General features: G+C 38.4%; 1 protein-coding gene across 9 annotated transcripts in view; it reads left to right on the top strand.

The window, feature by feature from the left end:
* R3HDM1 (R3H domain containing 1) overlaps positions 1–25,758 on the top strand; it is a 188,774-nt gene that overhangs the window by 83,117 nt on the left and 79,899 nt on the right. For 4 of the 9 annotated variants that reach the window (XM_019522481.1, XM_019522489.1, XM_019522484.1 and 1 more), the window contains 9 exons: positions 1,590–1,698; positions 1,801–1,896; positions 9,859–9,896; positions 9,980–10,030; positions 10,144–10,370; positions 12,731–12,985; positions 18,343–18,497; positions 19,982–20,083; positions 25,322–25,582. In XM_019522481.1, coding sequence (XP_019378026.1) covers positions 1,590–1,698; positions 1,801–1,896; positions 9,859–9,896; positions 9,980–10,030; positions 10,144–10,370; positions 12,731–12,985; positions 18,343–18,497; positions 19,982–20,083; positions 25,322–25,582 — 1,294 coding nt within the window. The remainder of the gene's footprint in view (positions 1–1,589; positions 1,699–1,800; positions 1,897–9,858; positions 9,897–9,979; positions 10,031–10,143; positions 10,371–12,730; positions 12,986–18,342; positions 18,498–19,981; positions 20,084–25,321; positions 25,583–25,758) is intronic. The other 5 variants (XM_019522483.1, XM_019522485.1, XM_019522486.1 and 2 more) reach the window with 5 other exon arrangements.

Here is a 25,758-nt window from a genome sequence, read left to right as displayed (position 1 = left end):
AGATGTGCCAATTTTTTGGTGGCTGTTTAGTATTTTCAGAGCATCTATTTGAAGGCTTTTGCTTTAGCTTTGAATTCTAAGTTGGTGTATCTCATCTATATACCTACCAAGTCTGATACCCGAGGCTAAAGAGTGTGATAATTTCAGGTAGGGAATAAGTAGCATTCACAGATTAACTCTTTTTATTCATTTTGAAACCAAATATTTTTATCCTTTCCAGCCCCCCTTCCTCCTCCCAAAACAACAACAATAAACCTACCCAAACATGAAACAACCCCCAAAAAATATACCCCGTCTTACAAATGGCCTCTAGAAGCCCTCATAAACATAATTACTAATTAGCAGGCATTTCATTTAACCTATAGACAATAGAATGATTCTTTAATGTTTTCAGTATTCTTATTTTAAATCACATGGGATATAAAATAAGAATTTAGAAAGGAAGCCTTGGAGGAGATCTGCTCCATATTGAATAAAACCGAACTTGCCTTTTCCTCATAGGCAGATTCCCTGCTCCAGCGCCGATCAGTGATGTTACTGACATCAACAACCCAGTGCACACTGGGACGTCTCAGTGGAGTGGGAAGTTGGTGATGGCAGGGCAATAAATTCAGGGACCTTTAAAAGAAAGAGGTAAGACAGTCTAAAGGTTCTCGGAAATGCCTGCTAATTATGTTTGGGCATCCAGTAATCATTAGTTAGGTTTCATTAAAAGTACCACGGTTAACTTTTTACAGAAAAAAATAGATCCAGATTTTATACAAATGCCCCACATAATAAATGAAGAAGGAAATACAGATTATACAAATATATAATGTTTATACCCTTGGATAGTCGCATTATTTTCAGTTGTCTGAGAACAGATTGGGGTGTAAGTTGTTAAAATTGGCCTTATAGGTAGACAGTGGTTTTGGAAACAACAGTTTGGAGAAAGTCCCATGATCTTTTCATGAAACTGATTGTGGTGGTTTTTTTTTTTTTTGTTTGTTTGGTTTTTTTTGTTTTTTTTTTTACTCTAAATCTGACTTCTGGTTATGTTCTTGTGAAATCCTGGCTGTCTCAGTGACTTTATCATTTAGTTTCCTTCTGCTTTTGTTTTAAAGGTTTGTGTGTGTTCCATCACTCCCATCTCCTATCCTCTGGTACACCTTGAAATGAGTTTGCAGGTGTTTTTGTCTAACTGCTTTAACACTCAATCTCATGAATGCCTGAGGTCCTTTGTGTGGCTACTGCTGTGGATTCATGGGGGAACTTCTGAGTTCTCAGTGGTATCTGTTTGCTTGACTCCTTTCTTTGGAAATTGAATATGTGCTTTGAAGGAGGAGCTGATTTGGTATGCTGCATGGCAGCAAGTGTATGGGAGGATTTAGGTAACTTTTTGAATTAACAGGACAATACATTTTTACTGAAACCTATCATTTCAGTCGGGATAAAATACTTGATATAAGCAGTACTGTTTTTGACAAGTCTGTTTCCTTTGGTATCAGTGTATCCTCTTTAAATGTGTAAGTGCATATACTGTATATGAATGTATGAATTACTTGCAATCTGTCTCAAAGACAACTTTTTCTTTCTAAATACTGTTCTAGACCTGATCAGAAGTTTTGTGAGCATATAAAGGATGAGAAAAGTGAAGATTTTCAGAAACGGTACATCCTTAAGAGAGATAACTCAAGTTTAGACAAAGATGATAACCAGGTAAATATAAGAAATTTTAATTATTTTTTAAATAGATGCCTTGATTACAAATTCATACTACTCTCCTGTAGAAATTGGTACTTAATCGCTTATTTAATTTAGATGCGAATACGATTAAAAGATGACAGAAGAAGCAAATCCATAGAAGAACGCGAAGAAGAGTACCAGAGAGCTAGAGAACGAATATTTGCACAAGATGTAGGTATTAAATGAAGAGGAAAGCTCAATGGCCTACTTATCCAAGGAACCTTTTATTTCAGCCTAACCACTTCAAAAATACATGTACACACAGTTCAGAATTTGTTTATAAATATTTTTTCATATGGTATTGCTTTCCTTCTTTGTGCAAGGGGCACAATCTTGCTGAAAGTATTGTTTGGTAGTGTACAAAAGGCATAATCTAAAGGCAATTTAAATTATGGGGAACTTAGTTTACTTTAACAGGATCTGGAACAGGCTCACAGAGTACTTGCTTCCAATTTTCTCCTATTTCTGTGTAGTCTCTTCCCTCCTCCTGATACAAAATTTGTGGAATTTGGACAAGCAGTGCATTAAAGGTTTTAATCTGACAAGTAACTGTATGAAGTAGATTACCAGGTTTCACTATTGTGTCTTAATTCCATATCAAATTTGCCTAGTTTTCAAGTTGCAATATGATATTTTTATTCCTGGTGCTGTGGATTCTGTCATGGATCTAAAAATCAGTTGGTCTGTGTCTCACTTGTACATTATCAAACAATGAAGATTCTGCAACTATGATTTAGTTAATAGTTCTCGATGATGTTTGAGGAACATTATAAAGATGCAGGGGACAGAAAAGTATCTTAATCTCTCCTAGAGTGGCATTAATTCCACATTACTAACTTTAGGAGATAAATTTTACTGCATCCAGATATTTTGAAATGCATTTATATTCATACATATTATCTACCAACACACAAACAGTCTACTGCTTTTAGCTCTATATTTGTCTCTCTTAGCTTTTATATATTCACTTTCTCTGTCGTGTCTCATTAGAAAGTGTTTACCTGAATATAAGAAACAATAGTTAAACTAAAAATACTCAGAAGAGTTCTTTGAGCACATGTCTCTGTATAGCCAGTGTTGGTATGCTTGCAGCCCATATACTCCAGCTTGGATTTTTTTAGGTCTGCAGTGTCCATTAGGGCCATGCCCATGCCATGTCAAAAAGTCTGTACTGCTTCCATTGCACTCTCAAGAAGGAAACCTTGACATGTGGTGGAGTGGCTGCTCCGAGGGGGCATTTTTTGAGCTGCTCTCAGGCTTGCTGGAGGTCTTGGAAGTGCCCACATGAGTATGTATTAATGGATGAGAGATGCTTGAGTGTCCTACCCTAAGAGCACCACAGAAGGGTGCAGACATACCATGAGTGTCCTTGTGCCTCCCACTTGAGGTATTAAATGAGAGAGTGACCCCAAACATCCTCAAGTTCTTTCTTACTGCTATGGCTACATGTCAGGGTGGTATCCTTTTCTTGATTATGTAGATCACTTTCTGTTGTTTTAAGTATCTTTAAATACTTGTTCAGATTAGGATTTTTTAAATTCTGAAATGCAAGTCTAATCTTCATGACAGAGCAGAAATTGTGGAGCAAGGAGCACCACTCCCTCATGGGCATAGAGCTAGTTTCACCTTCTTGAGCATCATAGTGCTTATGGTTGGAAGGGACCTAAACAGATCATCAGGTCCGACCCCCTACCCCAGGCAGGAACAGGTGCCAGGGTCATATCACCCCAGCCAAATATCTGTCCAACCTCTTGAGGACCCCCAAGGTAGGAGAGAGTACCACCTCACTTGGGAGCTCATTCCAGAGTCTTAGCACTAAAAAGCAGAAATCCTGTTATAGTGCTTTTAAGCTAATTCAAAGCCCCAGAAGTGTTCAGTTAGTATATACACAAGTGCTCATCACTGTACCTTGAGTACAGCTCCTTTGAAAAGTCATATATCATGTGGTTCCAACTTTTTCCAATTCCAGTATCATCACCTAAAGCAGTCTTTGAGCCTTTGCCATTGATTCATATGCTTCCTGTATCTAGTTACTAAGCTTTTTGTACTAACTGAAAACTTCAACATTCTTTTGGCACCAGAGTCGCTGCTACTGTCAGTGGTCAAAAATTTTTCATTTTGTACTTTCCACTTGGATCTTGGTCTGTTGACTTCAGCAGAAGCCAGATTTTACTCAACATGTTTTCTGGACAAGTTGTATTCCTCCTTTGACACTTAGCAGTACTAGTTAAATAAATGTACTGAGGGTTTACCTACCACTCCCTCGCACATGGCTCATGCCTAGAGGAGGAGCACTCTTTCTGCTTCTCGAGTTTAGGTAACAACAGGGAGGTGACACCATTTCATGCTCAATAAGATAGATGTGCTAGCTATGGTCAGGCCACTTAATCCCCATACCTCATAAATACTAAGCCTTACTACAATTATCCAAGAGCAGGATTTTAAAAACTCCCTTACTACTTTCTTCATAGGTCATACCATCATACTTACACCAGCTTCCTTGGCTTTTTTGGGCATCATGGGGCTCACAACCAGCCAGGCAGTCAGCCAACAACTAGATTTTCCTCTCTGCCAAGAAACAGGGAGCACTATAAGCAGCTTAGACACTCTGACAAGATGCTACAAACTGCCAATCTCACAATTTCAGCCTTTAGCATCAAGTATGTTATTACATAGGATGGGGGACATGCTGTAGATTCCAAAGGAAGTTGTTCCAGAAAAATTGCATGATTTCCTGTACATGTTCATATTAAGAAACCTCATAATGCCCATAAATGAGGCCATTTTGGAGCCAGTTGGGCTTGATTCCACTTGATTTCCAGCCATTTTCTGGAACCCACTCCCATGAGAGCTTGTTATTTTAGCTGAATTTCTTTTTCCATGGATTCAGTTTCAAGACAGTAACTCTGGCCTCCATAAGTCCGTCTCTAGGTTCATAGGACTTGTACACAGCTCTCAGCATTATCTATGTTTTATTTTCATATAGCAAACATAGGAGGTACTTAAAATTCTGGGTTAGCAATCCAGAGTTCTGCCATTTGATCTGTCATTGCCAAAGACTTATCTGTACCTAAGCAACTAGCTCATTTGCAAAAAGTCTCTATCACAGGTAACAGGCTCCATACAGACTCCATTTGCTTGATTCCTTAGGAGTTAGAACCAGATAAGGAAACTCCATATGAATTTCAAAAGGATAGATTTTTGTAGCAGCAGTTCCAGGATGTTCGATGGCAAAGGTATTTCTGTCCCAGGACAGATTCTGCTTCATAGCTGGTCTTATTAGTGATTTATATACCTGTTTTGTGAACATAGCATGCGTCTCAGCACCGTTCCTGGGGTCAAAACAGAGGCCATGCAGAAAAACTTTGAGTGTATAGCTATTTGTTTCTTTTTTTATTTGTCCATTAAGGCAATCTTTGTTGTAACAAAATTGTTGTCTTAATGGTGGAAATCATTCAAGTTTCAGGGCAAGAACTCCATGCTTTATTTCTTAGGGACAGGGACAACTTTAGGTTGCCCCTAATTTTTTTGCTGAATATAATCTATGGCCATCTCAACTCAATTTTACTTATTTTATTTTACAAGCTGCATTTCAATGAAGGACAAGTTAAGCTTCCCCCTTACCTGCACTTCTGGTGCTATCCTTCCGAGGTAATACAAGCTGTTCAAGATATCCCTCAAGTTCTTTTTTTGTTTTTTTGTTTTTTTCAGCTTATGCACATATAATGCAAGTCTGACAGTCATATCTGCCTGAAGTTATGTTCAGGAATGGCTTAGGTCCTTCATTGAGGATTATTCCCATGTCCCTGTGCCTCAGCCAGCTGTTGTGGCTTCCATGAAAAGTGTTTCACTAATGGAAATGCGCAGGGTAGAAGCTTGAAGTTCAGTGCATACATTCATTCTGAAATTAGCTCTGAGCAGAAGCACTAAAGTCTTATGGTTATATTGGACATTTCTCTTCCATTTACTGTTTGCATAGACTCTTGTGGTTTAAGGAACTGCTCATGCATCTCCAGCAATGGAATATATATTGGTTCTTCCCTTACAGTCACTGTAAGTCATGTGTGCTGGCAAGATGTGCTATCCATGTCTATTCCATGACCTATCCTCCTTCCCCACTGCTATTAATGTTTTAGAACACCTGGATTCTGCACTGGCAAAGAAACTGAGGGATGGTTGGGGCCTTGCCTCACTGATTATGCCTTTGTATGGGAGACACTAGGACACTTGGGTTGCAGGTGTAGTCCTAATGAATACTGCTGGCAAAAAGAATCCAAACCTGAGTGTATAGGATATAAAGTTTACCAATAGCAGAATATATATTGACAGCAGATATTAAAGAACCACAATTGTTGTAAGGTAAGTACATGTTTGTTTTACCTGCTTTTTATATCTGATCAAAATAAAATCAAAAGATACCCTGCCATGAAAACAGAATATTCCTGTTTTGTGAATTGCTGTTCAGTACAAAGGAACAGAACTTAGATAATTTTGACTTTATCTTGGCATTTGTTTTTTGGCATAATCTTAATATTTCAAAATATATATTTGAACTGAATAGTCATCAAAATGTTTCCATATTGATTAAATAGATACCTGAAGTTTTGATTTTCTCTTAATAGTCCATAAGCATTTCACACTATTAATAATTGACTGGTGTGGGGAGATGGAAAAGATGTTTAACTTTTCAGATAAATAGCGCGTTTTTTAACAGCCTGACTATAGTGATTCTTATTGATTACATCTTACTCTTCTACACTCATAAGATTTAAAAATAACTAATTGGTTAGTAACAGTTTGAGTCAAGGAGAGGTTGTTCTTTTATTTAAAAAAACATACAAACAAACAAAAACACCCCTCTTGCTACATTGGTTGGATACTAAGTCTCAAGCTTCTAGTATGAGATGCAGACAAATTTCCCTAATGTTGTGGGATATTTGTAGAGGCATAACTGGCCAGTACTGAGCCCTGGGTGGTAGCTGCTTGGGGGAAGCAGCTAAAGGTTTCCTTCCGTGGGAGGAAGTCTTATCTTTTTTTTGCCATCAGCACCTGTGTTGAGTAACTATTTAAACAATGACTTCTGGCAGCAAAAAAAGAGAAGCTATATCTCCTCTCCACTGCTCCTACATCATGCATCATCAGTGCTGCTGTGCTGCCGTCATTGCTACCAGAACCAGAGCCATGGCAGGGAATGGCATGGCATGGGGAATGGGATGATGAGGCACTCACTTAACTCCATTCTGGTGCCCCTGCCTCCCACTGTTAGGCCCATTGGCCTACCCGTTGTTACACTATGGGTATTTGTTGTTTTGTGGCACTAGTCAGTTTGTCTATCTGATTCCCTTTGGTTTCCATCCAGAACCACCTAAAAAGCTCCATACTGGAACAGTGGCTGTGTATACATATTCAAATCATCCAAGACAGCTCTTCTAGATTTCGTTTCCTGCAAGAAAAACTGACCTGTACAGAAGTTCAGACAGAAGTAAAGAGCCTACAGTGTGAATGCTGGGCTCCCTAGAGCACACAGCCCAGACAGCTTTGCAGGCTTTTTATTAAGTTAATGAGGGCAGGGATCCCCAGGGCCAGCGAAGGTGTGTGGCATGGTCTGTGCTGTGCACAGAGGAGTTCTCCAGCTTTTCCCTTCCTCCATGCTGTGCTACACCTCAGCTGTGGCTGGACAGGGAGTATGCTTGTATGTGTCGTGGCCCCCAAATGCGGCAGTGTGATTCAGGCAGGGAACAAGCCAGGAGCAGAACACTACCCCTAAGTGCTTCAGCAGTGGGCTTTTCCATTTGGAGGCACCAGAGGGGCATGTTCTGCTCCCAGCTTAACTGGGACTCATGAATGCTCTCACTCCCACTATGGAATGGGGAGGAAAAAGCAGCAAAGCACACGGGCTACCTGTACAGAATTTCTGTCTCCTACTTTGGGAAGCCACTTCACTCTGCTTCTGAGTTATTTTTATTCCAGATGTCCGCTTTTGCTCTGGGAGAAAAAATATGAACTTCTGTACACTTATGGTTTCTCCTGAAAGATTAGGGACTCTCCCTGGATAAATTAAATGTCTGTCTAAGCCCTATGCTCAGAGCTAGTGCGATTTCTAGGAGGTGGGTAGAAATATGAAGGAAAAAAATGTATTAAAATCATTTTAATCTAACCAGGGACCCAAAAAACCTCACTGAAATGAACTGATCATTATTATAATTGCAATTACAGAACAGAACTAAAATGGCATAATTGTGAGTTTCCATACCTTAACATGTTTGGTTTTCGTTCGCATTGAACCATAGTGGTAAAATTCTGTTTAATTTTTTAATATTTTTGTGGGAATAATTAATGCATATTTTTGAATAATTAAAGCATATTTCTATCCTTAAATTGTTATTTGTACTTTGCACCCTTCCATTTTTCAGTAATTTTCCATCGAGGAATTAAATTCGGGTATTGTCAAATTGATTTTTCCAGAAAGACTTTGTGGATGATCCAAAAACTAGTGAGTTTGGCAAATATGAGATATGAAGCAGATGATACAGATTTTTGATGCTTCAAAACTGTTTGACATTAAGACTTATTTATCCTATATGTCACATAAAACAGTTGGATAAAATGACTGTTTTTAACTCCTCCTAGTTATTGGGGGAAAAAAAAGAAAAGAATTGGTCTGATTTTAAAAAGAAAACCAGCAGGACTAATATTTTGCTGGTATGAAAAACATTATTTTAGATCTGCTTTATATCTAGAAGAAGCAAAAAACAAAACAAAAAGCCCCCTAAAACCTGTATAGTATTTCTCAAGAATTAGTAAAGCTTTGGGACCTTGTCTGCCTAAAGCTTTGGAATGAATTTCTGTGACTTGATGATCTGCTCAGGTCCCTTCCAACCCTACCAATGATGACTTGAATCATTGTTTTTGCTGTTATTTGCTGCTATTAATCTAGTTCACCTGATATGTTTGGATTCATTAAATCTTTGGTTACATTTTACTGCAACTGACAAGTCTTTTGAACTTTGCACACAGAAATATTTCTAAAGCTGCAAAAAGCAGAAATCCTTTAAAGAAAAAATGTATGGGTCACCATTAATTGCTTGCCCTTGTCCCTGGTAGGTTTTTCAGTTTTGCTGTACAAGTTTACAGATAACCGGTGTCTTTGCTCCTACAGCTTTGGTGTACTTTGAATCATCTATATCTCTGAAGAGATTGGTGTTTATGGGCCTTTCATTTGTCTTGAGATAAGTCCTAGGGTTTATCTGATGCAGAGTGAGGCAGTGTGATAAACTTGGCAGTGTCAGAAGGCCTTTTGAGATAGCAGACTATTTTTTTTTATCAGCTTAAGGCCAGAAATCCAGTCAGATAGTATTTTCAGAGAAACAGTATTGCAGGTAAGCCAGTTCAGGTGTACACTGCACAATTTTGGAAGTAAAGTTAGGTTGGTGTGGGGCCCCACCTATGAAGAGGTATAACTTGTGACCAACACAGTAGTCAGCTGAAGGTCCTTGTGTAGATGTAACTTATGGTGATAGAAGCAAAGTTTTTTTCCAATATAGCTGATTCTGATTCTGGATTGGGGGCCAAACTAAACAGTTTTCAGCTGAGGAAGTTTTGCAGGTAGGGAAGCTGTAGCTATACTTGGAGTGATTTACTCTAGTTACGAGGATAGCTGTGCCAAGCGAACATTGGTCTTACCCTCTTATAGAGTGTCATGATTGTACCTTAGAGTCACCCCCCTTAACTTTCTTTCATAATCTTTGAGGAACAATCACAAAAAGGAATTGAAGGCAAAATGGTACAGGGAAAATGGAATTGATTTTGCTGCAGTTTTCCAGGTCTTTTTTCCATTATGTTTAATGTACAGTAGATAAGATTCTCACCCCCAGCCACCCCAATGGGAAATGTTTTGCATAGACAACAGCTCAACTTCTGAGACAGTTTTGTAGTGGACAGTGAGAGTCATCCTAAAACCTATGTAGAAAAAAATAGACTGAGAATTGGGACATGTTTTTTCAGACTGCAAGTTTAGTAGAGCAGAGGCTAGCACTGTATACATAAACCATGCGTAGAACAATAGCACCTCATCTTGACTAGGACCTCTAGGAATCATTAATACTAATTTTTATTCTGTACTTTTTTCCTTAGTCCCTATGTTCCCAAGAGAATTATCTTATTGAAAAAAGGTAAGAACTTTCACAATTAAAATTTAATTCCTATTTAAATTTTACTAATAAATATTAAGCTATTTTATTAAAAATGTCAACAGAATCCTGGAGGAGGAAACTAATAGTACACAGCAAAGACGGCAGATATTTAGGTATTTATTGCGTTATTTTAAATCCCCAACTGTTCTGCATGCATTTCACCTTCATATTTATATCTTATTTTGCAATGGGGATGTGTGTTTAAAGCTTAGTTTATAAATTACAGAGTCAATAAGGAAGCATCAGGAAGATCAGCCAACAGCCATCAAAGCAGTACTGAGAATGAGCTGAAGTACTCCGAACCCCGTCCCTGGAGCAGCACGGACTCTGATAGTTCCATCCGCAATCTGAAGCCAGCTGTAACCAAAGCCAGCAGCTTCAGTGGGATTTCGGTTTTGACAAGAGGAGATAGCTCTGGAAGCAGCAAAAGCACAGGCAGGCTGTCTAAGACAGGTATAATAAACTGTACAAGTAAACGGTTGTGTAATAGTTTATCCATACTTGATGCATATTGCATATGAGTACATAGACAGTCTTATAGCTGCTGCATTCCCAGAAATCCTATTGACTTCAATGGGTGTTGCATATAGAGGTTGACTACAGGATTAGGCCTACTGTACAGTACGTTCATAGAGTGAGAGAATTCAGATAGGCAGTGAAAAAGACCTCTGAACTCCTATTATGTAGGCAGTAGTGGTGAGTTATAGGATGTCTTTGCTAGCTCATGACGTTTATTCTGTATTCTGCAAAAAGGACTTGAAAGCATTTGTCAGCATAAAACAACAGGCTGGTCTGTTATAAATAAAAATAGAATTAAACTCTGTATTGTTTCAATCTGAATTCATTTCTTCAGTTTAAGTGTGGCAAACCTGAATTGTAGAATAATGGGAAGCTGCCTGTTGCTATGCCACTATTTAATACAAATTCAGTAGCAAAGTCTGTGACTCATTTTTTATATTTGTTGTGACCTTTTAATTACTAGTACTAAGAAATTATTTAGATGTGGGTAAAGTTTCCATTTAATTTAGAATACATCCCAGTAATCTAAGTCTTCAGCATAGCAAAATGTTTTACTGTGGGACTCAGAAAATTTGGGAGGATGTACCCTTCCTATAAGAGAGTGTGGTTCAAAGGTTTGCTAACTGGCAATTATTTAATGTGAAAGAGAATTTCAGAAGAGTTGTTCAAGTCTTGTTGGAATCAAAACTGATATAAATTGGTAGCCTCTTTAGTGGGTTGGACATGTTACCTATATTCCAAAATGAGCCACCAATTTGGCATTCTTTGCTGTGGAGAGCTTCAGGTTTTGAATTAGGTAGGCAGATATAATGATCAGATCAGACTTATAAAACAATAAAAGAAAGATGAGGGTTTTTTTTGTATTCATGCTTGTCTGTAGTCAGTGTATTAGAGTATTGTTTTTAGTGAGGATCTGTTAAACATTTACCTCCCTTTAAACCACCACTACCCCATAAGGAAATTGATGCTTTAATGCGTAATGTATTAAAATTAGTATTTTATGAAAAAATAATTGATACAGTTGTGTTGGTGAAATGTTTAGTAATCTTGTATACTTTTCAAAATCTGTAGCATGAATTTGGTTTATATAGTTTAGTAATTAAATAGCCTTCTTTGGTAACTTTTGAAAAGTTAATTACAGCTGCATCACAACATACATGGGGTAAGTTTTAGAAAGATTTTTACTATGCCACATTAAAAGAAAATAAAATACAAACAATATTTTTCATTGAAAAACTTTCATATTGGTTTAACTTCAGAATATCTGTGCTGGAGGTTATTGCTTTGCTGCATGTATTGGTTGTGGTGATTTAAAAAAAGGGGCCGAATGTATGTAACTTAGCTTTAATTATGTTGATTTCAGTCAGTCTGATTTTTCTGTATAATCTAGAAGTTGATACAGCTATAATCAAACTGTGAAAACAAAAAAGCAAGCAAGCAAGTGAAAACTGATTACAGTACTGAGATGCAGTAATTGTGGAATGGGCAAATTACTTAATTTTGTTGTGTCTCAGTTATTCTACCTGTAAAATAATACCCATCTGTATGTGCTTGGAGATGTATGAAACTTTTCACCAAAGTAAGAGTGAACTATTACAATTTCACATGGCTGCAAAGGCAGTTACAAGTAATTTAAAAATAGTTCCATTGATTTTAAACGATTGCTAGATTTCACCCTAGCATTGTTTTCAGTCTTACTCTCTCTTCTAGATTATATAGAGGCCACTGATCAAGAATACTTATGCTTAAATGTTTATATTTTCTGCCTTAAATGTTATACTGCTAGCATAGCAAAAGTAGACAATGATGAACTGTGCATTTATACAAATCTTTAGGAAAAGACAAGTTCTGTTAATTTACTGGTTAAACAATTGTGGAGGCAAGTGCAAGGAGCTTCCTAGGGCCTTGATTTATTAGAAGTTTGCTTTTAGCTGCATGTGTTGCCTGCCAACAACTCAGGGCCTGACTTTACTGCCTTGCACCTTATGTTGGTCGTGCTTATGCAGAGAGGTGTGATGCACTACCATTTTATTTGGTTGTGTTTCATATTCACTTTGCACTGTCGCGAGTGATATCTCAAAGTGCAAAGCTGTATAGATTTGACCCTCAGTTTACAATGGATCATAATTGCACTGTGAGGGAGGGAGGGGAAACTTCATTGAAAAGGCCATTGTTTAATACTGTAGCCACATGCTGTGTTTTGTATGCAGGGTAAGCATTTAAAATTATATATTTAAATGAGCATGCTGTTTATGTCTGTAGGTAAAAACAATTTCTCATTACTCCTTTCCTAGGTTCAGAGTCTTCTAGTAGTGTAGGGTCATCCACGGGTTCTCTTTCTCACACCCAGCAGCCTCTTCCAGTCACAGCTCTAAGCCAGCCTTCTCATGGCACACCTGCCGTCTATCCAACTGTCAGCACTAGTAATTCTCTTTCCTTTGATGGTGGCATAAGTGGGCAAGTGGCACCTACTAGCACTAGCTTCTTTTTGCTTCCCTTGGAAGCAGCAGGCATACCACCTGGCAGTATTCTGATCAACCCTCAAACAGGTTGGTATTCAGTTGTGGATGTTTTAATTGCAGTTTTAGAGCTCAGGAATAACCTGTAAATCGTTTCACTTGTGAGTGTATTTAAGTGTCGTCTTTTCCTTTTATTTTTCTCCTTAATTTTTGCAGTGTCATTTTGTGTTTGCTCAATGCAGAAAACGATTTTGATATGTAAAAATATAAGTTAAAACTGTATTTTTCTCTACTTGCTATAAATGTGGTTTGTATGTAGTATTCGAATGGACAAGTCTCATAATGAGTGTTAGACTCTCTATGGCTACTGTTAAGAAAATAGCATAACTTTGGTCTGTTTATAATTTTAAAGTCTTTTCTCTCAAAGTCTAATTTTAAAGTCTTTTATTAGTAAAAGTAAATAAACCTGAGATGATTAGTATTTACTCTTTTGATTTCTAAATCTGTTTCAACATGCTGGATTTAGAAAGCACTCGGTTATGTTTTTGGCAATCTGTTGCCAAAATGTGGAGAATAAAATGTTAGGTTACAGTAAACATTATCACATACAAGTTTTCAAAGTTATGCTTCCATCTTACTAAGTAGAGAGAGTGGTTACTCCACAAAAATGATGAGAGGTGAGGGGGAGGGGAGCCCTGTGTTACCTGTTGGTATTTGTCCAGTGGTTACAGAAATAATAATAATAGTGCATGCTTGGGTAACACTATCAGCGAAGTTCAACAGCACTTAAACATTTATGATTTAATGTATGTTTAATTGTATACGGCATGTTTTAAAAATTAGGGAAACTTTTGATATAATTTAAGTGTTATAAACACAAGACTTCAGGGTTTTTTCTTTTTTTTTTAATTCTGGAAAGGGAAGACAATGGGTGTATTATTTTTTTTTTTTTTTTTTAATGTTGGAAAGGGAAAAAAAAGGGTGTTTTTTTTTTTTTTTTAATGTTGGAAAGGGAAAAAAAAGGGTGTTTTTTTTTTTTTTTTAATGTTGGAAAGGGAAAAAAATGGGTGTTTTTTTTTTTTTTTTTTTTTTTTTTTAATCTGTGCCTGTAAGTGGCCACTTATTTACGTGCCATTATTTCACTTTTAAAAGAACCTTTTTACATTTAAATAAGACTGAAAATATTAGATGCTTTTCTAATTTACTTTTTCTTCAAATAAATTGGTAGTTACCAAATTACAGAGAAGGTTTAATATTATTTTGTTTATTATTGTGATAGTTACGAAAAGTTTCTGTCTTCCTTACAAAAGAAATGGCTACAATAAGCCATGCCTTAAATTGATAAGCTAGTGTTCAAACATAGCATGTGATTCACAATTCCCGCATGCTCATTATGATATGAAGATGATAAAGTTGCTATGCGAGGGCTTGGTCCTGGGGATGGTACTATACACTTCCCTGGTATAGTCATAAAGTGACAGTTGGTGGCCCACTAAGTTAATCATTTCTTGTTTCTGTTGACCATGCATCTGTGCTACAGTTAGTCATTAGCAAAGTGAAGCATTTGCACAAGAAAAATAAGCATTTTCAGGATTTGTGTATACCAGGGTTAAAACAGTTTGGACCGAACCAAGCATAGACAAGTTGCTTCCTAGCAAGTGAATGATGCTTTCTTTGCCCAGGGTTCTCAGCTAGTTTTAACTGTAGCATGGCTATAAGATCGTGGTGTATATAATTCCTCTCTAAACCTACATTCTTGGTATTTAATGCATTAAAGTTATCAGTTAGTTAACTTTCCTGTATTAACTGGGTATAATAGTGCCATGCTGTAAAAGTTTTTTTACAACAAAAATGAGTAAATGTTGCTGCTTTCTAAGGGACACTTCAACTTGAAATCATATTTTGAGCTGAAATGATTGTAAATAATATTACAGTTGTTTGAAAAAAATGTATTTGTTTTTAGAGATTAAAGGAAAGTTAATTTTCTGAAGGCTTTTTTCTAGTTTACATACTTTGTGTTTGACAGCATTTTGTATCTGATCACTTTCTGCTTTTTGTTTCCCTGGGTTGTGTTTGTGGGTCTTCTGTGTAGTAATAGATGGGGGGCACAAATTTATTTTTAAAGGAAGATCTACAGCGAAATCTGGTTCACAGTCACTAGAATAACTGTTCACAATGGTCTTAGAGCACAAAATCCTACTAGAGCCTTACTGGTTTATAACAGATTAACAAAGCTAATCCTAAATCAGTAGGATTAGCAAAAATCCTACTGATTCATACCGAACCATTTTGTGTACATGTTAAAGCAGAACTAGTCACTTCCAAATGTGGATGCTTACTAAATCAGAATGGAATTAATTCCTGATAATTAGTCAGTTCAAAAGATACTGGCTGTACCCTGCCAGCCAGCTAAAGTTTGGAAAGCACTTGAGACTCTTCAGCTTTTCATGGCTCAACAAGGCATTAGATGATCATTTGTTCGGTTTTGCAGACTTGTCCTCTATTTTTGGTGATGAGTGCATGTCAAAGTACAAAACAAATATCTTTGACTGACTGATTTTTTTAGTCTCTCATAATTATGTGATTCTTAAACAGAGCGTTCTGAATTTTTGTAGTAAGAAACTGTGCATTAAGTATTACCTGTATACAGTTCTTATAGTGAGCCAGAGGACACAGTTTGCACTCGGAATATTTGTAGCATTTTTTTCCTTTATTACAAGTGTCACAAGCAGGTGTTGGCTACCTTTTGCTACCATGGCCAGAGCTCAGGCCACCTACACTTACCCTCCTTGCATATACCCAGCTCCTCTGCAGTGAGGGTAAGCACAGCCACAAGAGAGCGACATGGAGGGCTGCGGAAGAGTGTGTCGTGGAGAGGATGAACTTCATGGCATGTTCCGATCCACTTGATTTTCCTCTGTGCTGTCCCAGGCCACATCAGACCTTCCTGGGTTGGATCCAACCTCTTTGGGGAATGGATTCAACTTACAAGCCATAGGTTGATGTCCCTTGTTTAAAAACAGTCCCATTATATCTTGTTATGGCATGCAAAATATACCTTATACAAAAACTAAAAATGGCTAACTACCGATAACTAGTCAGTGATGAGTAATTAGCCATCATTGGAGTGAATTAACCAGATTTGACTGTAAATGTGAACTTTCCTAAATTCACAGAGAACTTAACTGGTTTTAGTAGTACTGTACTCGATACTACTTTTAACTCGGTCTTTAAAATTGGCTTGCGTTCAGTTTGTTTCAGGCTGTATCCCTTTTATATATTTTAATTTTGTTTACAGTGTAGGACATCTAGATGATACATATTTCAAGAAAGAACCCTTCAGTTGTAGTGGCTGAATGAGCTTTACACCCTCCCTGAGCAGTGTGAATAACAGCGATATATAGGGTCAGATAAAGTCCTGTATCGTAACTAATATTTATGCACAGATGAATTATTAAGAAAAATGATGGATTGTTTTTAGCTCTTTGAGAGCTTGAGAGAGTAGATAGCATAGATTAATTTCTCACCCTCCTTCACAGTGATTTCTGCACTTAGAATTCCTTTACCCTCCTGCTTGTTCACCACTGGAAAAAGGTGAAAGAACCTTCATTCCTCATCAGGGTAGGGAGGAGGTTGGCCTTAATGAGCCTAGGAGCAGAGAAGAAAATCCTTGACTCCTTACAGATGTGAAGATCACTGGAATGCCAATTCCTGAGTTATAAAGAGAAATATTAGGCCAGAGCTGGGTCCAATATGTGACTGAAAATTTGCAAACACTGGCCACATCCAGTTGTGCTTGGAAGTTTGGTTCCCCAGGGACAACCAGCAGCTGCACACCTTGTGCTACTGCTGGTTGTCCCCAGGGAACGCCTGTGCTGCACACCCTCTGGGGGCCTCCCAGGGCTGCAGCAGCAGCGATCCTGCTGCTCGGAGCCTGGCCAGCAGCTGCAGTGCGATTCCAGCCAGCCTGGCTCTGATTTTGAGTGGCGCAAGCAGCCCCCACAATCACTGCTCCAATTTTTTTTTCCTGCAGCTTTTTTTGACCCCCGGATATCCAGGGTTCAACCCCCCTGTGCTGTTCCCTTGCAGCGCAGAGAACAACTGAACATGCAGTATGTGGCGCTGCAGAAGTCTGCAGCACCATGTACCGCACAGCCACACACATCTGGTTGTGGCTACTGGAGTCTGTTTGAGCCATTTTATTTGTTCTTTTCAATCTAAGTTCTAGTGTGTGCCCCTTTTTTGAAATATCTGGGCATGTGAGAATTAATTTTTTTTTTTTGTCTTTCTAAGAATGTGACCCAGTCTATACATAAAACTACAGAAGGTTTCATTAGCATAAATCATGTAGCTAATATTTTTATACATTGTTTATGTTCTGTTTCCTTGCTGCATCTTGCTTAGCTTGAACAAAGAAAGGTGTTAGTCACATTCACCTTGTTTTTGGCCATCTTTTAAACATGGTCACTTTTTTTTTTCTCCATTGCAAGATAATGTAACACTGGGGCTGCAAATATTGGATAGGAGCATTATATTAAACAATTATTTCAATTGATATTTAAAACATTCACATTGGCAGGTGGCTTTTCAAAATATTATCATCATTAGCTGCAAGAAAGTAATTGTAATTAGTATTTTACGGGGAGAGAAGTAATTTATCTCCCTTTATTATTACATTTTGGCTGGTGGATTTATGTCCCAAGATTTGACAGCTTGCAGCCCATGGGCTGTATTCAGCCTTTGAAGAGGTCTGATCCAGCATGGGGTGGGATTAGTGGCATGGAGATGCACCATGCTAGTCATCCCCTTCCCGGCACTCCTCTTTGTTGTGAAGTGTGCTGTTCCATCACATATGCATTTGCCCTCGCTGCAGAGGGAATGGGGAATAGCAGTAAGGCTAAGCAGAGGCAGCTGGCTGCTCTGGGGGCGAATACTTGTGGCCCATGGTGAAGCTCTGCATTAGCAAAAGATTGCTGACCCCTGTCCTAGGTGATTGAAATTGGTTCCTGGAATTACTTCTGCAAGATTCATAAAACAGATGTCCTTCTCTCATCTTTTATTTTTCTTCCTACATTTCTTTCAATCCACATAATTGAAAATTAACTTTGAAGACCAACCCCAGTACATATTCATCATCCATTTTAGTCTACATTTAGTCTTTGCTAGCTTATTTTAGGGCATGGTAGTTATTTGCCACAAAAATGCATGTATTTATAATTAAATACTCTGTCAAATGAGTTTTGTGGTTATTGCCATTCTAACTGTAACTGCAGTCATTAAGAAATTATAACAAAAATCTGGCATATAATACAGTAGTTGTGGTTGTTATATATTCAAGTTTCAGTAATTTTTTTTACTTTGTGTTATGTAATACAGTCAGGTCAGTCTGCCTCAAACCTGAATAAAGTTTGTCTTTTTTTTTTTTTTTTCTTCCCTCCACCCTCTAGGTCAACCATTCATAAACCCAGACGGCACTCCAGTTGTGTATAACCCTCCTATGCCTCAGCAACCTGTCAGAACCCAAGTGCCTGGACCTCCACAACAGCCACCTCCTCCCCCACCACCCCAGCCGCAGCCAGCAGCTAATCACATCCTATCACAGGTGCACACGTCAAATACCTGATGCCCAACTGAGCAGTCTTTCCATCTAACGATAAGGAAATGATAGACTGTTTTGTTATGGAATGTGTTAGCTAGCCGTATACTTGTAACTGGATATGGAGATCTAGGCCTACAAACAACATGGCAGGCCATCATATTTTCCTCTAGCTTATAGAAAGCAGAAATAAGAACTGGAGAACAAAAGTATTTGAACCAGAGCTCAAATGGTAAACTTTTAACAAGAGACCCACTTTCCTTTTGCCTTCTGCCTACTCTGTCAGTCAGACTAGTTTACTTTAACGTGGAGGGCTGCGTTCCACCTCGTTCTCACTCGCAAATATCTTATAAACCAACTTCATGACATTTTTAAAGGATTAATTTGTATATTTGATAGCAGTTAATAACAGCACTGTAGAACGGAATGCATTTTAACCTCCTGGTTCTGGGTTACTGGTGAAATAGAAATGGACCAGTTAAAGAAAGAGCCAAATCTGCAAAATAATCCTCTCTTGCTCCTCACCGTTCCTTCTTTACAGCAGTAATTCCTGGCACCAAAGCCAAAGTTGTTGTCTCATCAGCCATAAGCAGTGAGATGTAGCATTTTTCAGACTTGCTAGGATGTTATTTAGGGAACCTTTACCTTCACTTTTGTCCTGGTTTATTTTCCTTATGTTATATCCTTTGCCCAGTGTGCTCAAGCTGTACCTGCACTGTAGCTTCACCTCTGTTCAGAGTTGACTATCTTGTGGAAATTAAGGCTTGCCTGTGCACCCTGTTATCTGCATGTGGTATACTAAAGCAGTAAAGCATGCACCTTTTTCTTCCCTCTGAGGTTAATAATTGCCTTTTCCGTAACAGCAGCAGGTTCTGGAGACTTTCTTGTATGATACAATACTCTCACATTAAATATACCCTATTGTGCAAGAAATTGCTATGCCAAAGCTTTTTTCGCTTTTACAAAATATATTATTCATATACTGCAAGTCTTGTTAGTAATGATAATACCTTGGAATACTTAGTGTTCCTACTATACTTAATACTGTAGTAGTGATAAATTTCAAGTGTATTTCACAGGATATCTTGAAGTGCTGTGTTTTGATCTATGTTTAGTACTTGTTTAATTTGAGTTTAAAAAGTATGAGGCATCCTGATTACTTTGCGACTTGAAAACAAAATATTTGTATATAACTATTGAATGTGTCATTTTAAAATTAAGCCAACCATTTGCTGCTTTATTTTACAGTAATATAAAACAATTATAAGCAAATTCCCACTTCTATTAGGAGATAGATGCATGTAAAACCACTTTATTTTTTACTATATGCAGCATTTTGATTTTAAATAATTTCCAGTTGTGTAATTTTTAATATCAGTGTTTAAATAGTTGTCTTACAACATTGAAAAAGACTAATTGGTTCCTCTTTTTTTTTTACTTGTCTGTTTACATTGGTATTAACTGTGTTTATGAAACTACTACTTCTTCAGCCTATCCGGCCTCTGCAATCCTCTTCACAGCCTGTTCAGTACTCTACCGTCTCTTATCCACCCCCGCTCCTGCCAGTGTCATCTACCCAGCAATATACTGTGGTACTATATTTTCTATTCATCTCTTCTCTGCAAAGGTGATATTAGTGGATGTTGACCTTTGGTTAATTTGTGTGTGTGGGTGTGTTTAACACAGATGTTGACTGGCTATAGTTTCAGCTGTAGTAAAATATTGCCTAAGCTGGCAAAATAGTGCCTAAGATCCTGGCACTACCTGAAGGTTGAGAATAACATGTACTATTGAGGAGAGGGGATTTTTTTTTCCTCTCAGGAGGCAGTTCTTCACTCCTCTTGTCTCCATAGCCGGTCATTCTTTATTTTGTTATACCTCTTGATTTTCATCTTGCCCCTTTTCCATTTCTTCCCAGCTATTTCTTTCTCTGTCTGTTCCCTCTCCCTGCCTTGTTGTCTTTGTGTAGTGCCGTGTTTCAGCCAGAACAGTAAAGAGCTCTGTTTTCCAGTTAAGTCCCAAAAACATCTTCACGCAATGAAAATTGAAATGGTAAATGTTGCTTCAGCTGTGCTGGCCAGCTCTTCTTAGCAACATTTCCTCCTTAAATGCTAACACTAGCTTTCGTGACGCATAGTCCTAAAATGTTAACTATATGGGTGAACAGATCTGGCTGTCTTAATGCCAACTGGCATTGAGGGATGAGATTTACTGGCAAACAGATCAACTGACTAGGGGCTCCTGATGGTGGCATTTAGTATCAGGGGCTCATGTCAGCCAAAAGTTTGCAGGAGATTGTAGTGAATAGCTTGATAAAGAATGTAATCTAATAAGGAATATCCCTCTGATTGAAATGACAATTAACCTGCTCAGTTAAATTAATAAAAAATCCAGAGTTGTTAATTATATATACAAAAAGGGTGTGAGAGATGCTAACAAAAACACAGGATGTGGTAACATTTTGGGGTTTTACCATTTTTGTTTGTTTTTTTCATAGATTCATAGATTAAGGGTCGGAAGGGACCTAGTAGATCTTCTAGCCCGACCCCCCCGCCAGGGCGGGAGAACAACCAAAAAACCCCAAAAAGAGAAACGGGATTTTTAGTGTCTAGAAACAATTGCAGTATAGGTTCTGGTAATATCCTTTCTCTCTCTCTTTTTTTACTTGCCTTGAAATGGTATCTGATAGCAACAAATATTTCAGCTGTTAATACCTTGTATCATCACAATGCCAGTCACAAGGCAGGATAGTAGGGGTGTGCGAAATGGGCCGTATTTGATTCAGGTTTAGATTTAGCCTGAATCAGGAGACAGTGATGCTGTTCAGCCGAATCTGAAGATTCAATGCTGATTTGGAAATCAGTGATTCGGCCATAGACCCAGCTTCAAATGGTTTTTTTTTTTTTTTTTTTTTACATATCTCGAGGTACCAGGTGTGGCTCGTGAACGCTGAGATGGTGGGGGGGATGGAGCGTCCCACAGGAGTGCAGGGGGGGCCCCACGTGCTGAGTGCAAGACCTAGAAGTGGACTGGAAGTACTTCTGGTCCACTTCTGGGTCCACCACCAAGCACACGGGGAACCCCCCCGTGTCCCCCTGGATGAGACCCAGACCCAGGAGGCACGAGTCACTGGGAAAGGGGGGCCCCCCATGTGGTCTATGGCAAACCCGAAGTGGACTGGAAGTACTTCTGGTCCACTTCCGGGTCCATCACCAGGCGCACTGGGGACCCCCCCCATGCTCCCGTGGGATGCTCCATCCACCCCAGCATCTTGGCTTTCATGGGCTGCCTGGTACCTTGAGGTATGTAGAATAAACATTTAAAGCTGTGTCTGTCCGAATCATCAAAATCTCTCTGAATTGAATAGGAGAGATAAAGGGTCTCCTGATTTGATTCAGATTTGGATATTCGGCTGCTGAATTGGGCCGAATCTCCGCTGAATCGAATCAGCAACCAAAGCTTCACACAGACCTATAGGATAGATATGTACCTTTAGACTAACTAAATAAGATATGTGTATATGTTCCTATAGAGAGAGTGAGTGAGTGCACAAGCTTTCACAAACCCAAGTTCTCCTTGTCAGATGCTTTGAAAGGATGTACAGAAAGCATTATAAGGAGGAGAGAGAAATTAGAATACAAAAGACAGGTGTTGGAGGTAGGGGGAGGGGAGTAGTGCTGGGAAACGGAAGCAAATGAGCAATAAACCCATAGGAACAAAAGGGGTAACAAAAGCTAATCCAGGTAATGAGATAAAAATCCATAGTCCCTGGTAAACTATTAGGCTGCTGACAGACATGAAAAAAACCCAAAACAAAACAGTACTTTACTGGAGGAGGCAGTGCATTAATTTGACCCAGCTCCACAGCATCTATAAAATCGCATGCTTCAGCAGGGCATTTTTGGCACTTTTATCTACTAGCTGATTCAGTCAGCTAGTAGATAAAAGCACCAAAGAAGCCCTGCTGAAGCGCCTGATCTATACAGACACTGTGCAAGCCGGATCAAACTAATGTGATGCCTCTTCTGGGCATGCGCTGGGCTTGGTGCGGGGACACGCAGAGTTTAAAGTAAAGCACTATTGGGATTTTTTTATTTTTGTTTGGTTTTTTTTACATCTCTAAGCAGCCTTACAGGTTAGCTTCCACATACTGCAGAGTAGAGCAGATGGATTGCTCTTCAATGCAGCTGAATTGCTCTTAGTTCTTTCTCTCTCCCAAATCAGTATAATTGTTTAATGAATCCAAATGTATTTTGAAGTCCTGCACACCTAAAGAAGTACTCTGAGGGCTCACAACTGACCATACATGTCAGCAATGGATCATTATGCCCTAGTGTTGAAAACAGTATGTATGGGACAAAAACATTTTCAGCACTAAGGCAAGAAGTGTTCTTCAGTTTCCAACTGAAGTATCCCCTTCTATTTTAGCAGGTAAACAGTTTCTACCCTAATGGTTGAGGCCCATTATTGATAAGCTTGGCCTTTTAGGTTTTGTACTTCTGTGTTTAAAAATGTTTATTGCATTCACTGGGTATGATACCTTCAGAGTGCTCTGCAAACATTAGTACAATAGGGATGTGAGATATGTAGAAATATAGTTTTGTATTTGGCTAATGTTGTAACGTAGTCCAGAAATACATTCTTTAATAAAGAATGTGCAGATGTGCCTTAGTTCATTGAGCTCCATATCATCAAAAGTACTTGATTAGTTACTATTATATATATTTAAATGTACAGTTTTGAAAGAGGAAATAACTTCACTATAATTTTATTTTTTACCATAAGATTCTTTGATTTGTGTTTCAAATTTTTGGGATCTCAACATTAGTCACACTGTAACATTCCCTTTTCAGTATGGTGCTCAGCTACAGTATTCCCCACCTCTTCCCCAGACCAAAGACTGCTTGCTTTAGGGAATAGGTTGGGGACTTTCCCTCCTGTTCCCTCTGCTCCTGAGGAAGCTGTAGGCACCAGCTTTCAAGTTGCATTTGGGGATCTAGCTGCCCCCCGCACCGCACTTGGGTACTGCTCCTACAGCCCTACATCAGGGCTGTGGTCACCAGCCTTGAAATGGTGCACCACTTTTCCCAGGACTGGGAGATGTGGAGCAACCTCTGCTCCTCACACCTTCCTCATGCTGGAGTAGTGAAGAGGGGGCAGTTGCAGGAAAATTCTCAAAAATTTCCACCACTAGAAATGAACACTTGTTTCTGACCACGTGTTGTATTCAACAGGCTGGTTGGTGGCATTCAGTTTGGTCTGGTAATAGATTCGGAGCATTTCACCTCTGGGTCACCAGTTCAAATGTGAACCAAGCTGGTAGTCTTCAAAATGTATTTCCTACAGATGGCTGGTAGTAAAATAAGCTGATGGTCTCTGTCCAGAATATATGTGATAAGTGCCCATAACCCATAAAAAGACCTGCAGTTTCCTTTTAGTAGTAGTATCAACAGAAGGATATGGTGAATGGCCCATAAAAACTGAATTGCTATGTGATCTTTGTCGGGTGAACTCTTCCAGCTCGTAGTTTAGTTATACTGATAGTGTGATGTAAATAAGCTTCTCTTTTCTCAGCCAGTACTGTGTTGAAATAGTTGGAAAGGTGTTCATACTCCGATTTCAATCTCTTCAGGAACACTAGCTTCCTTCTAAATTATGCATCTTGAAAAGCAGACCTTGAGTTAAAATGTGTGCGTGCTGAGGGCTGAGCTTGAGAGCTGAGTCGATAGGCAAGCAATGAGCTAAAACAATAGTTAAAATATTACAAATAGTTTTCAGTATAATGAAAATAATAATAATACCAATAATTTCATTAGGAATATGCTCAGCTTTAGCATTATTGTATTTTGTGGTGTAAAGTGTGATGTAGTTCTGCAAAATACAGGAGTCACACAAAAATGTAAGGAAAATACTTGTATGTAATTCGGATGATTTTCTAAATCCATTATCTGCTTTGCAGAATGAAGAACTTATATTTCAGCCATTTGATCTTCTTCATTGCAAACTGAGGAAGGCCAGGTGTCCATAATATAGCTATGGCATGATGTCTGTGTATGCCACTGCCTTTTTTTAAAGTCCAAGATTGAGGTGTGAAGTGAAGCTTCCAGGTTAAAAAAGACATAATATGGAAAGAGTTGGAACTTCACTGAACATTTGCAGTGTCTATAACATGGACCCCAATCCTTAATCGTAGAATATCAGTGTTATCATGCTACAAATAAAAATAAATGACACACACACTCGTTGAAAATTGAAAATAAAGTCCCTTTCCTGTTCAGTAATTTTTTTGTATTTTTTTTATCTTGCTCTGTAAAAACCAAAATGCAAAATTAGATTCATCAGCACTTATTCAGGACTGATATAGCCTCATTAGTGTTCTTCTGTGGCAATGCTATGTGCATCCTGCTCTTTCTTTGAGAATTAAGTATTTTCACTTGGCGTTTTGCTTCAGATCAGAAAATACTGATAAATACAGTAATTGTGTAAAATACAACGATTGTGGAACTAATTTATAGCAGCTTGATATTTTACCCTCACAATATGGAGAATGACATACCTAAATAAAACCTGTTCTTTGTTTCAAATATTAAACCTTGAAATGATTCTATATTTGAGCATAATTTCTCCACAAATTACCTTAATAATAATTCCTATGTTCTGTTTCTGTTCTGAAGCATTACTTGTCATTATTTTTCTTTACGTTGTTAATACCATATATAACTGGATGTTGTCATTTTTCACTTACTGAAGAATTGACCTAACAAGTACTCTTCACCTATTTTCAAAGTGGAATTTAATTTTACCATCTTTTTTTTTTTTTATCATTATAGCAAGACAACCTAGGGTCACAATTTAGCCATATGAGTCTTGCTCGCCAGCCATCTTCTGATACTGCTGAAGCTCACACCATGTTCCAGTCCACTGTAGTACTTCAGCCCCCACAGCAGTCTGGCTATATCATAGCAGCAGCCCCACCTCCTCCACCACCACCAAGCCAACCAGTTCCTGCTCCTGGCTATTCTGCATCCAGCCATCCTGTTAACCAGCAGGTGCTCCAGCAGCAGGGATATATGCAGCAATCAATATCACAGGTATATAAACTGTGTTTTCCCTTACAGCACAACTTAAATGTTGGCCATGGCATCATTAATAAGCATGTTAATTAAGGGATTAAGCTAATACAGGGGTATTAAACATACAGCCAGCTAAGCTACTGGCAGGCCTAGTAATTTGGGGTATAACTAGGGGTGGGCATAGCCTGACACAG

The sequence above is a fragment of the Gavialis gangeticus genome, unplaced genomic scaffold (assembly GCF_001723915.1).
Source record: "Gavialis gangeticus isolate Ggan-Ray unplaced genomic scaffold, GavGan_comp1, whole genome shotgun sequence".
In the NCBI taxonomy this organism is placed as follows: Eukaryota; Metazoa; Chordata; order Crocodylia; family Gavialidae; genus Gavialis; species Gavialis gangeticus.
This window is presented reverse-complemented; position numbering and strand designations above follow the sequence as displayed.